This window comes from Ascaphus truei, chromosome 17 (assembly GCF_040206685.1).
Source record: "Ascaphus truei isolate aAscTru1 chromosome 17, aAscTru1.hap1, whole genome shotgun sequence".
NCBI classification, from domain to species: Eukaryota; Metazoa; Chordata; class Amphibia; order Anura; family Ascaphidae; genus Ascaphus; species Ascaphus truei.
In genome coordinates this window covers 34,404,074-34,420,743 of record NC_134499.1, presented here as the reverse complement: position 1 = coordinate 34,420,743, position 16,670 = coordinate 34,404,074, and the positions used below count along the sequence as shown (strand labels likewise).

The window sequence follows — 16,670 nt, the reverse complement described above, 5'->3', positions numbered from 1 at the left end:
TTTAATCTTATTCAACTTGATTTTTTCAATACCAAATGTGGCGTGAGCGTAGAGAACAGTCTGCTTCTAACTGGATCTGCATCCAGCTACCACCGCCCCTTGGCGTCTCCAGAGGTGACCAGCACTATTTTTAGCTCTGGTGACTCCCTGGTTCCAAAAATACTTACCAAAAAAGGTACCTCAGCCACATCCTGGGTTTTTTATTTCTTTGCGTCACGTGGGCCAATAGAAAGCCGCAACAGATGATGTTGCGACTTTCTATTGGCTCGCGTCATGCAGGAGATTTAAACCTCCATCTTGGTTTTCTTGGAGGGAACTGAAAGGAGATCCTTTTAGCGGTATGTATCTTAGGATCCATGGGGCCCCCACTCCCCAGAGCTGAAAATATCATGGGCTAGCTCCGAAGACCCTCTGCTTCCATGTCTGGTTAAAAAAAAAAGAAGGTTTCATTAGGAAAATATCCATGAACCCCCATTCTGCAGTATTTGCATGTAGTTACTCCCCCAGCGCAGCACCACACAGCGCACACACCTGCAGGCACAATCATAGCAATGCCATTAGTGAAACACTGAAGCACATAGTCCTACTTTTATCGGCCCTCTTCCATCCTCTTCCATCCGTTTTATGATCATTCGCGCTCCGTGTGTAATGAAAATACAGAGCCTCGAAAAAAGTCATTTGATTTATCAATTAATAGTTGGCAGCATATTTAAAAATGATTTATACTGCCTCAAATAATCATTCAGTGCCAATGCACAATGGACCTATTTTTTCAAAGTCCTCCAGCAGCAAACCTAGTACAAAAAAAGCTCCACGTCATTCAAAGGAACAGAAATCCATCTCTTTCAGTTTTTTGCTTCACTTTTGCAGCCAGGCAATTTTCAGATTACATTTGATCTGCAAGTGATCGATTTATTAATGAATGGAATGGTTAAAAATGATTATGTGTAATTACGGAAATATAGGTAGTGTATAAAAACTTAACGCAGACAAACGAATATTGCATAGCTTTAAAAACAAATCCCAACCCTGTGCGCCTTTATAATCATATATTTGGATTCGAGCCCCCGGCTCCTGGGAGCAGACAGGAGGACAGGTAGGAAAACTGTTGCCTGCCGAGTCCTGCCCACGGCGCTTTCCCCCACCCGTTTGGCCGCTGCGTCCCTGCTTCCTGACCGTGATCTTGCCGCCGCCTGCCATCCCCGACTCCTTTCTGCAGACGTGAGACCCGCCGCTGAGCAGCCGCCTGATTGGATGCCAGTTTAAATCTGCCCCGGGTCACTGGTTGGCCAGCTGGGAGTTATGGCCGAGGCAGGTTTGGAGCATAGACAGCTCCAGCCTGATTGGTTAAAAGTTTAAACCTTGACTGGACAATCCTATTGTTGTCTGCATTGTAGCCCCTTAACTGTACTTTTACCCATTCGTTTCACAGCTCTCTTGCCTGTTTGATTGTTAGCTCACGTGCTCCGTGACACTTCCTACCAAGTTTATTACAGTCTCTTCTATTTTTAGGGTGTGTTGTTTTGGGGTGCTTTTGGGAACCCTGTGGCCTCTGAGTTGGTAAAGTGCAGGCCCTTTGCCACAAATACTACCGGGATTATTTTTGACCATTAGTCACAGCTCTTGCAGGAGTTAGTGTACTCCTTTGTGACAAGTGCAGGATATCCTGGTAGATAGTAGCTTGCTACCATTTGTTTGAGTATTTTGGGGTGCATTTTTTACATAGACAGGGCAGGATTCCCATCTGGCCAGAAGGCCCAAGGTGCTATCTCATCTTTCTCAAGCTTGGATGTCCGGTGACATATAGATTTGGGTACTGAGAGTAGTGTCATTACATTTTGCAACTGGTGCTCAATTCATGCACAGCGACACAAATAAAGCTGGTTGCAGAGTTTAGTACAGGGATGTCCATCTCTAGTCCTCAAAGGCCACCAACAGGTTAAGGAAATCCCTGCCTCAGCACAGGTAGCTCAATTACCAACTGAGCTGCTGCTGAAGCAGGGATGTCCCTAATGCCTAACCTGTTGGCAGGACCATCCCTAGGTTATGTGCCGCCCTTAGGCAAGCACTAATAAGGACGCCCCCCCAAAAATTCTCCCCAAATTTTGTTCCCACACCGGGGGCTCTCCAGAGCTGGACCGCATTCATTTCAGTTCCGGGGACCCCCTGCTTCCCAAGATACTTACCTCCTTATGGGGTGGTGGTATCTCCTGCTCAGCTTTAGCTGTCCCATCACATGACATCATAGGCGGCTTCCTATTGGCCCATGTGACCGGGGGCTTTAAAACCTGAGCTAGAGATACCGGCACCCCCTACGGAGGTATGTATCACAGGAAGCAGGGGGTCGCGGAGCCATTATGTGGTTCAGTTCCGGAAACCCCCTTGCTTCCTACCTACATTTAAAAAAATGGGGGGGGGGAAAGCTACACTTTCCCTCTTGATGCCACTAGGCGGCGCCTTCCCTAAGCTATGCCATGGGACAGGTCTGCCGTTTGTGGCCCATGAGGACTGGAGTTGTCCACTCCTGGTTTAGTACTTCTTGGCATTTAGGTCATTGTCAGAGGCTCAAAAAATAACCAGCTAGGGATTGCAGACTCCAATGGCAAAGTGATTACAGTGTGTACATTACAATCCCCATGAGTACTTTCCGTCCACGTGGTCATTCGCAGTGATCTGCTTAACAGATTAACTTTGCAAAGTAAATGATGATGAAAGCAGAAGTTACTCTTTTCCAGTTAACATTTTGATTACACACTATTCTCTAATGTTTGATCTATGTTCATAATGTTACCTTTTTTGCATAGACTAAAGTTTTGTAGTGATGGCTGTGAGAAAACCTGAAATATTTTCCCTAGGTTCCCTCAGCTTACACTAACAGTACCTCATTGGGGAAATAGAGGCTTTTAATATGAATTTCCTTTGCACATACATATGTATGTGTGTGAGTGCGTATACGCACACAGTATATATACTTGGCCACATTGCAGGATCTTTGCTCTCACATTAAAGGCAGGAAGCAATAAGAATCTGTTAGCAGATTTATTGTTAAAGGCATAAAACAAAGTAACAATAAAACAAAATGCTTAGCTCCTCTCTGAGCACTAACTACACAGTACCCATCTTGGCCCAACTATCCTGGATGGCTACCCAGCTTACAGGTAAAATAAAACTCAGGGATTGCTGAATCGCGGGCAGTGCACCAAAGCAAACTAAATTGTCCTGAAGAAAGTACATCTCCTGTGCCAGGCACAACCTCTGGGCAGCTTGACTTTCTCTTGACTAACCTAGGTTATGGCTGCAGTGTCCTGCAACTCCCAGTAACACCCCTCGGTGCAGTCCCACAGCCTCGTGACCTGTCTCTTCAGGTTCTGGAACAGGTAGCCACTTCCTGCCTTTTAAGACCTCGGCCATAGTGGAAGCGTGCATGTTGGTGCGGAATCACGCTCGCCTCAAGCAGGAGAGATTTCTGTCCTGCAGGGAAAGTCGTCGGGGTGGCGTGTCGGGGGGGCACAGCTGTGACGTCATGGAGCTGGTTCGCCCTCATTGGGCAAACCGCTCACGTGACGTGGGAAACTGTTTTTTGATGTGCTGCTTTGCTGGCAGTAGGACGATATGCACCCTTGATTAACTAATTTTACTAATACATGTGTGCCTTCTCGCTAGACACACATACACATATACATTATATATATATATATATATATATACATACATACATACATACATACATACGTATAGATATATATATATATATATATATATACATACATACATACATACATACGTATAGATATATAGATATAGTGGATAGTAGGCATACCTCAAGAAAGCAACTGTCGAAAAAAAGGAGCAAGTGTGTGAATCATAACAATAAAATATAAAGATACTTCACCAAAACCAAACTGGATAAAGAAGACCCAGCGCTGCAATGATGATAATCAAAAAACTGTATTGAAACAACCATATACATCCAACGTTTCCGTCCACTATGGGACCTTCCTCAGGGTTAATATCTATCTGTCTCCCCCTCTCTCTCATTATAAAGAATTATAATTTAAATATACTACAGTGACAGTACACGCTCTTTTCTGTTACCGGAATCTTTGGTTACCTTGGTGAGCTGACCTACTATTTATAGTCATTCTAAATATCCTCATTTCTAGGGGCACTGTTGAAGTGAATTTGAATACATTTTCGCGGCATAGGTTTTGTTTTCAGTTATAAGATGACACATAACACATTGGCGGTTATTCGCTAAACTGCGATAGTGCCGATCGGGGCACTCGCCCATGGGAACTCCCACTGACTTCAAAGGGAGTGACCTTTACGATAGTACTACCGATAAGCACTAGCACAGCTTCAGAAATAACCCTTGTTGCTTCTATAAGACGTTAAAAGAAAACGACAAAAATTGAAGCTACGACTGGGGAACCTGGTTCAATTCCCGGTGTCGGCTCCTTGTGACCTTGGGCGAGTCACTTTATCTCCCTGTGCCTCGGGCACCAAAAACATAGATTGTAAGCTCATCTGTGCAGTGACTGTGTCTGTAACAAACCTATGTGCTGCGTACCGCACACTATACTGTAATTGGGAAGCGCTGAGTCCCATTGGGAGAAAAGCGCTATATGAAATAAAGTTATTATAATTACTACAATTGCTATAATTACAGCAATGTTAACCTTTACAATACGCAAACATGTCATTAATAAGCTGTGTGCTAATTGTTTTCCTAGCTTTTGTTTGTGCAAGGTTGTATCGGAAAATCTGTAGTGAAGCTTCTGTCTTTTTATGGCTTTAAAATGTCAACAGACACATTTATAGCCAATGCAGCCATTGGGCTCAGTGCAGTAAATAAAATCTGTTATGATAGCGTTCAATATTGTACGACTTTAAATGAACCAAACTGTCATCTGTGTCTCAGCATAAAGCATGTTCCTGGACACATATTCTAGAGTGTATTATTCCACATCTCTTAGGTCCAGAACAACTAAGCTATGTTAAATCAGGACTCATAAAGTAACATTGCCTAAAACCGGAACAGATGTTATGTTACCCGATTTAACATTGTATCCTCAAATGACCTTACATCTTATTAGCATAGGCTTAAAGGTAATGTTATTTAAGAAATAATCCCTGAAGAACAGGGCATTATTAGCCAGTAATGTGCTGTTCTTCTGGAATTATTACTATTATAGGCTAAATGTAGGTTTTGTTTTACATTTTTCATAACAGGCACTTTTGTATAGTTATATTTGTTTTTATCAACATGATATTCTACATTTTCTTGTGCTTTTACTGTACTTGTTTATTAAAATGAAATTGTAAATACACGAAAGCCCCTCTCTATATACACTGCAGGCCCCCCTGTATACACACTGCAGACACACTCTGCAGCCCTCCCCCCTGTAGACACAGAAACAAGCTCATCAGCCCCCTATGTACGCACACACTCTGCAGGCTCCCCCCACCCCCCCACCCTTCCATACAATACACATCTTGCTCCTCACTCTCCTGTGCAGAGCTCTCTGCAGGCATGGTGGGGGAGGAGTCAGTGCCTGGCTGGTGCCTCCTGTCCAATCACCTCACCTGTATGAGAGCTGCTCTCACTCAGTGTGTATGAGAACTCAAAGCTGATTGGCCGGAAAACTTGGCAAAGTGCCAAAAAATCCAGGGCCATTACTGAATGGATAATGCCTGCAATTTTGACCAATTGAGCAGGGATTTCAATAATGCCCGGATTTTCTAACAGTTTCGCCTATAATTAAGTAATAAACCCAGAAGAACAGGGCACTATTGGCCAGTAATGCCCTGTTCTGTGGGGATTATTACTATTATAGGCTAAATGTAGACTTTTTTTCATAAATAGGCACTGGCTTGCTGCCAATTTGTTTCTTGCTCCTTTTTTTTTCTTGCTCCTTATCTACCACGTCTGGCACACAGTATTTAAACCCCACAGGTGAAGACAAGTGGAGATGTTCCTTATCCTACATTGGACTACATTCAACTGAGGTCTATCTTTTTGTGAGTAAATCTTTATTCTATTATGATGAACTTTTCTGATTGCCACATCATGGCGAAGAGCTTCTGCATTCTCTATATAGAGTTAAATACTCGCGAGGAGTTTCTGTCATATGGACACTTGTTTAAGGGTGTAACTGATTAACCCCTATTGTTATTGGAAATAAAATGAACTACAAGCAACTCATTTCTTTCAATTGTGTTTCCCATACCCCCAAAACAGAGCCCCAGTTATCCCTATTATAGGGAAACTCTCTTTTTCATAAATAGACACTTTTGTATATTTATACAGATTTTTTAATTAATATAAATACACACACACAAACTCTGTAGCCCCCCTCTGTACACACAAACACGCGCTCTGCAACTCTACACACACACACACAAACACACTGCAGCTCTACACACACACAAACTCTGCAGACAGACCCACACAGACACAAAGACACACACACAAACTCTGCAGCTACACACACAAATACACTGCAGCTCTACACACACAAACTCTGCAGACAGACCCACACAGACACACAGACACACACACAAACTCTGTAGCCCCATCTGTACACACAAACACGCGCTCTGCAGCTCTACACACACACACACAAACACACTGCAGCTCTACACACACACAAACTCTGCAGACAGACCCACACAGACACACACACAAACTCTGCAGCTACACACACAAACACAAACTCTCCCTCCTCACTGTGTCCTGCCCTGCGCTCCATGCAGGAAGGGGGAAGAGTCACTGTCTGGCTGCTGCCTCCTGTCCAATCACGTTTGCTGTCGGACAGCTGCTCTGACAAGGGAAAGCTGATTGGCTGGGAATAAAAAACTTGGTAAGGTGTCAAAAATTCCGACCCATTCCTGAATGAATAATGCCTGGAATTTTAACCAATCAGAGAGCAGGGATTTCAATAATACATATCCAGTATTACTTTAGAGTGTCCAAATACAGGACAGCCCGGTTCAATACTGGAGACCCTAAATCCCTGCTTCAGCACAGGTGGCTAAATAAGTAACAGCCACCTGTGCTGAAGCAGGGATATCCTTAACACCTGACCTGTTGGTTTCCCTTGAGGACTGGAGTTGCCCACCGTCTTAGCAGGAGAACATATAGCTTAATGTTATGTTATTGTCCCTTGAAGCTACATACAACATGAGCTCTGGGCCTAAAAGCGCTGCAGTGAATCTGCAGTTAGGAATGTTACTCCGAGTATTGCTCAAAATACATGGCCAATCATTTGCATGTCATTACCCAGAATCCCTGGCTGCAGTGGAAGCATTGCATGGTATGATAATGGGGAAAGGCAGGGCTGCCGACTTGTTTGAGAACGTGCAAAAATGTGATGACAAGTGAGATGTTCATTTGCTGTATATTAAAGTATAGAAAGCTATACAATATGGCATCTTAAATAAAACCATTGAGATATCTGTTTCTTAATCTAAGAAGTAAGTAGGTGCCCAATGCACGTCATATCTAAAGGCTCAACCGATAAATATGTTCCTTTTTCTTCTAATCTGCAATATATATATCAAGTGAAGCAGGAGGGAGCAATGGACGGGTTTGAACTGTTCCAGAAAAAGCAGAAGCCAGAAAAATGAGTATTGAATGCATAATGCTTTTTAACCTTGTCATTACAAATCAAAGATATCCGCGTTGACCCTGAATCCTTTTATTTTTGATTGCATTTGATGTAGTCCAATAAACAGCGGCAGATTACAAATGTTGCCGCCCGTAGGCACTTACCCCGGGCCGGATCCTCCTCCAGCAGCGTCGCAGCGTCAAATAACGCCACAATGTCAAGTGACGATGTGTTTCCATGACAACGCAATGCCATGTGACATCACTTTGTCATTGCAACGCGTCGCCATGTGACATCACGGCGTCATTTGACGTCGCAATGCTGCAGAAGCAGGGCAGCACAGAGGAGAAGGTAAGAGACCTTTACAGTGGCCCCACGCTCTCCCCCAGCATTCAGTGGGGAAGAGAGCGGGGCCCCTGTATGCCGACCCCATATTGGGCCGCCCTGTGCCCTGGCCTATCGGACCTAATGGGAAAATCGCCACTGGCAATAAACATTTAGAACGTATGACAAATGTCACATATTTCAGGTGATATCTATGTATATTTGATTATAAAAACTTACGTTGGTTTGGAAGCTTCAGCCTGGTCAGTTTGAAGTTTTTCACCCCCTTCTACTTCCATTGTACAATACACTATACGGTTTGGTGCTAATGACTTTAAGCCTTGAACTTCCATTATAACAACCTGAAGGAAAACACGTTAGAAAGAAGAGTTAGCTGTTCCAGTGTTTTCCCAACAAAAAGAAAATATTTCTAGTAAATTAAACTCTACTCAGATATTTTTTTTAAACGTTGAAGAGCCTTCAGTAATGTTTTATTATTTCTTTAGGAAAACAACAAGTTGAATGCATCAGGGTACCGTATAAATCTGGCTGAAGAAATGGGACAAACGAAGCATAAATAAGTTGAACATTTGCTGTATTCCCATCTTCTTTTTTGCAGCAGTAGTAACACACACTGTAGATTCTACTCCATATTTTTTAACCTTTTTTTTTTATTAAGAAACCCTATAATTATATTGTAAAATTCTGCAAAACCCCAACCCTCTCTAATAGCGCGTCTAAGATCAGATGCATTGTAAGGAACCCCAACCCTCTCTAATAGCGTGTCTAAGATCAGATGCATTGTAAGGAACCCCAACCCTCTCTAATAGTGCGTCTGAGATCAGATGAATTGTAAGGATCCCAACCCTCTCTAATAGCGCGTCTAAGAGCAAGATGCATTGTAAGGAACCCCAACCCTCTCTAATAGCGCGTCTGAGATCAGATGAATTGTAAGGATCCCCAACCCTCTCTAATAGCGCGTCTGAGATTAGCCGCATTGTAAGGAACCCCGACCCTCTCTAATAGCGCGTCTGAGATCAGATGAATTGTAAGGATCCCCAACCCTCTCTAATAGCGCGTCTGAGATTAGACGCATTGTAAGGAACCCCAACCCTCTCTAATAGCGGGTCTGAGATTAGATGCATTGTAAGGATCCGCAACACTCTCTAATAGCGCGTCTGAAATCAGTTGCCTTGCATACAATTTTCAAATGACCTAAAAATTTCAGGGATCTCTCTAGGGATATTCAATACTACTGTCAGTTCCCTATGAGTTTACATAATCCCCTAAATCTCTAGGAAATCAGATGTTGACTTACTGTTTGAGCAGTTGCATTGAGTTGAACTGAAAAAGAGAAAACTAGCCTAAGAGTTTCTGTTCTTGAATTGTGTGGTAGGTTGAAAGATCACTTTTAGAAAGCCCATACAGTAGAGATAACCACTTTAGAAAGTGTGCAGAGAACAATGAAATCTATATTTCATTTATGTGAACTGACAGATGAAGAGTTATCCAACTTGTCATCTAGTAAAATTGAGCAAGCAAACATTCCATTTTTTAAGCAAGCATTCATGATGGACGAATCCGCTCAAATACGTTTCCTGGATTTTCTCGCATTTTCCCCCCAAAATCCGTTTTGTGGTGTATAATCAGCAGAAGGATTTGGTCGGTTTGAATCCACGCGGATTCATCAAAATCCGCCATTGGATACAACCCATTGATGGATTTGTAGAATTCAAAACGTGGATTCAGCGATCCGTTGGCGGATTCTTAAGAAGGATTGCTGGATCCGTGGAGTGTATCGGTAATAATAATTTTTTTAATCCGCAAAACGCCCTTTTTGAGATTGATCCGTAAAAATCCGCGGACCATAGGAACCGGCCTGTTCGCTGTGGGTCCAAATTCGCCAAAAACATTTGCCCATCTCTAGTTGGAAGTTCACCATTAACATTATTTGGAATTAAAAAAAAATCACATTAAATATAAAAATATATGTATAATTTCCCATGCAAATGAAGACGGAAACATTTAATTTAGAAGCTCAGGGTTAATTTAGAAGCTCAGATATAAAAAATATCCTAAAACAATATCGTGTATAAATTGTAACAAAACGTCAACAAAGGGATACAATCGTACATGATTTCCTCTCCCACTGCCAACCCCTTCATATGTGGATTGCCATTTCATGCTGACCGCGTATCCCTGCCAGAATTAATTTAATTACAGAAAGGCCAAGGGTAGAATTTACCGTCTTCACTTTTGCCAAACAATTTGGATTGCCTTCAAACTAACTGATACCAGCAAGGCATTTAATCAAAGTAAATAGTTCTTATAAAATTAATTGTTTTTATAACGTAAGTACCATCTGCATAATTTGTATGCCCATGACTAATAAATACCTTGTTTGTACAAACCCAAGAAAGCATATATGTACAGCTCAACCCACTTAACACTGTGCTTGGGGTCCAAAGAATCACATCGCGTTATAAGCGGATCGCGTTAGAAATAATGTACAATTGTATGCATTGTACAATAAAGTATTTAAGACACCAATAATCGTGTTGTAAAGTATTCATAAATACGAAAATTGGGAGCCACACTTGCATCGCGTTATAAACAGATTTGCGTTGTAACGGATCGCGTTATAACGAGGTTGAGCTGTATATTCCATTAACCGTAGTATGGTGAAATAAACCATCGTTTAGTACAGTAGTTATCAATAAGGAGAAGTCATTTCTCATGCGATCAGGAGATCGTGAATTGTTTTAGTGACCTCTACTCGTCAATCTGTTATTTTTATAACAACTCCCACAGCTCAGCCTAGCAAAGGCACGATTGTTCTGCTTTGTAATCACGTTAATGCCTTTAATTCACCAGAACGTTTTTAGCATTTACCTCTAAGCTGAAAGACAGCACCACGTCAGACTTGGAAAGCTGGTTTTCATTCTCTTCTCCCATGTCTATGATTGAGGTGTTATGGCTGCGCTTAAGCTTTTGCAGTTTGAATTCGGATCCTCCTTTTGACACTGGCATGCTCTCCAAATTTGCCATTAATAAATTGACAGATGACTTGAGCTCCTCAATGTACATGTTTTCCATTTCTTTTGAGACAAATTTCGGAAACTTGCGCTCCTGCAAATAATTCAAATAGTTATGACAATATATCTCTAGAATATACTAAAGCGATGAATAATGTCACATTAATATGGTTAATTATCAAAGTTTCCCAACTACAAACCTGGTGAAAAGAGTGGGACACAATTGCTTCATTTCAATATGCTGGGAAGACGCTTCCCAGTGCTAGAGAAGATTTCACTCCAATCCATTTAAATGGAGATGATCTCTTCTCACGCAAAGGGAGGAGTTTCACGCCATATTGAATAGTGGTCAGCAAGTGGTTTATCAGGGAAAAAATAGGTATTGCCCCAATAATAATAAAGAACCCCTCTTTATAGCTTTTGAAGGAGCAATCCCTAGGCGTACAGTGTTTTGAAGAAAACACAAGAAATCAAAGGATTCTTAATAATATATTTATATATTTTATTTTTAACTCATTGTTGCAATTGTTATTATCAAAAGCCAACAACATCATTTCCTCCTTTGAAAAAAAAAATGGCAGTCACGGAAAATCTAACAAATGCACTTATCTCAGGGGGTTTAAAACATAAAAAGGAGAGTCTCAGAAGAAGGAACAATAAACCTTGTTCAAAGGCAGAGTCACACAAAAAATTGATTTTAACAAAGGTTTGTATGAACTGCATCTTTAAAAGAGTAAATTATTTTCACGATGTGTTATTTCTACCCTTCTGGGTCTTATAACAGGATATTAGAAGATCGCTATCTCCTGCCATTATTCTTCTCCCTGTTTGCGGCCTTAATAAAAATTCACCAGGTCTCAAATGGGGTGAACCTATGTGGTTAACAGAACTGCCTGAAATGCAGGAAACTTGATTAACCGAATTTGATGCAGATACAAACAGACGGGATAAGAAATCTTTGACAAGCTGCAAGGTGCTCATTTTGTGAATGTGATATATAATTAATTTAGAACCATTCGTACACTGATAAACAATCATTTTTTTTTATTAGTGTAAAATCAACATTATGATCTTGTGTATTCTGTATGCTTTAGGCAGAGGCGTTGTGTGTCATAATTTCCACAAAAACAAATTAATTTCCTTTTGCATTGGACTAAAGGAGAGCTCGCTGGTAACATTACTGCCGGTGAAGAATGAGAACCTCCCTTTGTATACTTTGGCTCCCAGTGCCCTGCTACTAAAATTGGATTGTAAGTTCTTGGGAGCAGGGGCTAATTGTGATTAGCTTAATTCTGGGGCATGCGTAGTGTATAAAAAAAAACAGTAATGATTTTAATAGTGATCATGATTTCAGATAATTATGTTTATTACTGCAAATGTAGATTTTGCAGCAGATGTTTAAAATGTTATATGTTAAAATATGTTATAAAATAAGAGTGTAGCTCATCAAAAAAAATGCTTTTGTTAATAATTGACTGTGAGGTGATACACAGTCACGTTTAACTCCTGGTAAATTCAGAACTCGGTCCTCAAAAGTAATTTCTTGTCCCAGAACCTTGGATCATGGACGCTTTGACTTGATGAATCTGGAAAGTGTTGTTGTAGATGTATGTTTGTCATGGAGTATTCCAAACATGATTCCATTCATTACAATGGCATGTTGCTCTAATTACTCCCGAGAAATGTATTCCCTTCAAATTAACAAACACACAACCCCAGCACGCTCTAACCCCAGAACCCCCCTCATCATATATATATGCATATATACAGCTGAACCCCATTATAACATGGTGCTCTGGGTCCAAATAATTAGACCACGTTATAACCTGGACCGCGAAATTGCCGCCACGTGAGGATTTACCCGGCATCTGTTGCTCTCTCCAGCTCTCTCTGCTTCATCAGGCTGCGTCCACGTGCGCCGCGCACATCTCCAAGGTTTTTTTATATAAAACATTCAATGCCTTATTGTTAACGGACAGACACACAAATAAATTTTAGCATACCATACAGGAATCAAACCCATGAGCCTTCATAATAGAGGGCCATGGGTTCGATTCCTGCTTATGCTAAAATTATGTGTGTGTGTGTGTGTGTGTGTGTGTGTGTGTGTGTGTGTGTGTGTGTGTGTGTGTGTGTGTGTGTGTGTGTGTGTGTGTGTGTGTGTGTATGTGTGTGTGTGTGTGTGTGTCCGTCCGTTAGCAAAAAAGCATTGAATGTTATAAAACAAAAAAAAAAGCATGAAGATGTGCGACGCAGCCTGATGAAGCGAGGAGAGAGCTGCAGAGAGGAGAGAGCTGCAGATGCCGGGTAAGACCATGTCGCTAAAAAAACAAAACTTGGAGATGTTTTTAAATTGGGAGCCACGCTCAAACCACGTTATAAGCGGATCCACATTGTAGCGGATCGCGCTATAACGGGGTTGAGCTGTATATGTCAAAAGGAGTGCTACTGACCGTGGGCAAATGTATACAACAACAGACAGAAAAGCCCAATGCTACATCCAATTTGACAAAATATATAGTTCAAAGTGAAAACATTTTGGGTGAATGTATGGAGTGAGTAACATGCAACGTTAACTCATTTATTTGCAATATATTCCTGGTCTCTTTTGAGAGAGTTGAAAGAACACTTACCCTTGCAATTTGATCTGCCATCTGAAGACGCCCATCTAACTCGCGCCTTATCTGAGCTGCTTGTTCATCTGGATTATCGAGCTATGAAGAAGATGCAACGTGTTAATATAACGTTTTCTGAGCTTCTATTGAGAAGGGTCATTTCCACTGTAAATATTTTACACTTGCAAACAAAATCATTATATGATTACAGCAGCCAATTAACCTTTATACACTGACTACAAAGTCTGTGTTCCTAATAAACATATGATGTATTGCTTATTTGTGTGGCACATTCCTTAACATATGCATTAAACATACATGTAATCTGTGTTACACAAGTATAAGGAGACACTTACTAAAGAACCAGAGCGGTTCCTGCTTATTAACAGATATTCACTTGAATGGCTGACAACGATCGATATTAGCTATCGCATTTCATTGTACATAACCCAATTATGTAAGTACACAAGTAGAGAAAGTCTCTAAAGGTAAGACGCCTACGGTCATGCCATAAAGGAACGCTAAAGTTATTGTTAAAGCACTTACACAAATAAATGCTGTACACCTAGCACACAGCATCCTGCCATTGGTTTGGACAAATCAGGAATAAAACAGGCTCTTGTGCATTCTCTGTTTTGGAAGGCGGAACTAGGTCCAACGTCTTTATCTTTGGTTTCTCTCTCGTGTGGCTTTTGTCTTTGATTATCTGGCACCAGGATCTTGCTTCTAGTTTAGTTACACAATGTTTCATAGTAATAAATAGAATAGTGGTTGAGTTGAAGCAAATTAGATAGGGATTATTCAAGTAGAATAATACGTCCAAGTTGCAAAAGTGTCCCCACTTCTAACAGGCATCCCGTCTATTGATTACAAACTCATCACAGTGTAAGTCCGGGGTGCTCTGCATGGACTTGGTTTGAGAAACTGGAATAGTAGACTGTCTGTCATTTGTATTGAGTACATTAAGATAGCCCAGTAAAAATAGTACATCTTTCTACTTGATTAGTAAATGCTGACTTGTACCTGGTCTGTCATTGGCACCATACAATTTTAATCAATGCAAAAATGAATTTAACTGTGGGTAGAGGCAAGACAAGCTATAAATAGTGAAACTACATTTATAACAAGTATGGAAAAAAAAACTCTCTGCGTTAAATCCCCTACTTAGCAACAGAACAAGCTTTACCAGACTAAAATGGCTACTCTCAGAACCTCATACATGCCCCACATTTCCATAAATGGATCAGTAGTTGTGCCTGTGATTAGCATTATTGCAAGAGTTACACCTCCTCGCATCAGAATACTAGTATAAAGTGCATTGTCTAAGTCCCTTCTTCTTTTCTTCCAAGCTGCATTCTCACTGAGTGACCCCGAGGCATGCTTCTTCTTCATCTCTCTCTCCTTTTCAGCACCGAACAGCTCCTGGAAGCACTTCAACATGCATTGTCCAGCAAACACGTGGATAGCCTCAACATTCCCATCAAGCTCAACTTCATACATAGAAATGGGTGAAATTTTGGGGGCGGATTTGGATACGCCTGCGATTGGCCAGCTCCTCTGGGCCAGGGATCAATCTGAAAAAGGCAAATCCGCCGTTTCAGATTTTGATCTTTATTTATAGAGACCAATCCGAAATCCGTGCCTGGATTGTTACAGAATTCGGACACGGATTAATCCGCGTGTAGGATTTTTTTTACAATCTGCCTGCGAATTCTGGAATATCCGCCTGGATTGTATCCAATGACGGATTTGAATGAATCCGCTCGGCATTTTTTAGTACTCAATCCGCAGACAGATTTTGGTGTGGGGGGGGAGGACGGATTTGGTCAAAACAATCCGCGGAATTCCATGGAACGAATTTGGATTGTTCTGCCCATCTCTACTCGTATGTTGCACTGGATTCACCATCACTGGATCACTATCTCAACGGGATCACGAGCCACTGCAGGCTATTGAGTTTCTCTTTACATATTCTTATTTCTTACTTTCTGGGCATATACGGCTCCTGGAAGACCTGCCCCGCTGACTCTTTCACCCGCTCTATTTTAACTTATCGATGAACAACTTTTTTTTTTTTTTTTTACAAAAATTGTGCAAGTGTCTGGACAAGACCAACGAGGATTATTTAATTGTAACAACGGTCTGATTTTTCTTTTCGGTACCCAGTAGTTTTCATAGTTAATAATTGCTAATAACACGCAGAACATTTTAATGAGGCAATCCAAGGTGGCAAAATTGTAGTGATTTTTATTTTTAACAAAAGGATTGAAGCAGCTGGAATTAAGGGTGTTCAGCTAAGGAGACCCCTTGCTTCCGGAGATACTTACCCCCATAGTGGGCGCCAGTAGCCCCTCTGCTGGCAGGGTTCACGTAATGGCGGAGGTTCAAAGCTCCCGTTCCCTGCAGGCCAATGGGAAGCAATCATATAATCAGGTTCTAATTCCTATTGGCTCGCGTGACGCAGGAGCTTGAAACTTTGCAGAGATACCGGCACCTGATACGGAGTTCTGTACCTCGGGAACCAAAGGTCCCCGGAGCTGAAATTAATGGGGTTCAGCTGCAGAGACCCCCCTGCTTCAAACCTATGTTAAAAAAACAGTAACTACAAAAAAATGAATTAGTAGTTTACACATATACAATAAAGCAACACATTATTTGTTAACTGGGTGATCTGAAAACATATGCAAAAACATTCTAAATGTACATAATAAATGCACGGCCCAAAAACGTACTACTAATGCAGAAAGAAACTATTTGATATTTCCACTACAAAATGATATATGACAGCTCTGCAAATTGGATGAACTAAACTGCAAAATAAACAGCAATCAACTGATCCGAACAACATAATAAGGATGTTATTATGTCACTTTGATGCAAAAATTCAAAAGGACCTTTGCTGGTGAAAAGTGGTTTGAATTTCTGCAGTACAACGAGAACAATATTTAAACATTCATAAGGTTCCTATAATAAATAATTAATCCAAAAGTCAATGGGTGCTAGTAATTAATAATGCAGAGAAAAATAAATGCAGGCGATGACGTAAAATACAAGCTCTCCGTTCTGCTTTATTCCAAGGAATCTCT

The 16,670-nt window shown here is 41.2% G+C and overlaps 1 protein-coding gene across 36 annotated transcripts in view; it reads right to left on the bottom strand.

Annotated features, from left to right (window-relative positions):
- The window catches only part of CADPS (calcium dependent secretion activator), a 312,099-nt gene that overhangs the window by 158,849 nt on the left and 136,580 nt on the right, over nt 1–16,670 (bottom strand). For all 36 annotated transcript variants that reach the window (XM_075574751.1, XM_075574755.1, XM_075574740.1 and 33 more), the window contains exons 4-6: nt 13,603–13,683; nt 10,827–11,063; nt 8,175–8,296 (exon numbers count right to left, since the gene is read on the bottom strand). In XM_075574751.1, coding sequence (XP_075430866.1) covers nt 8,175–8,296; nt 10,827–11,063; nt 13,603–13,683 — 440 coding nt within the window. The remainder of the gene's footprint in view (nt 1–8,174; nt 8,297–10,826; nt 11,064–13,602; nt 13,684–16,670) is intronic.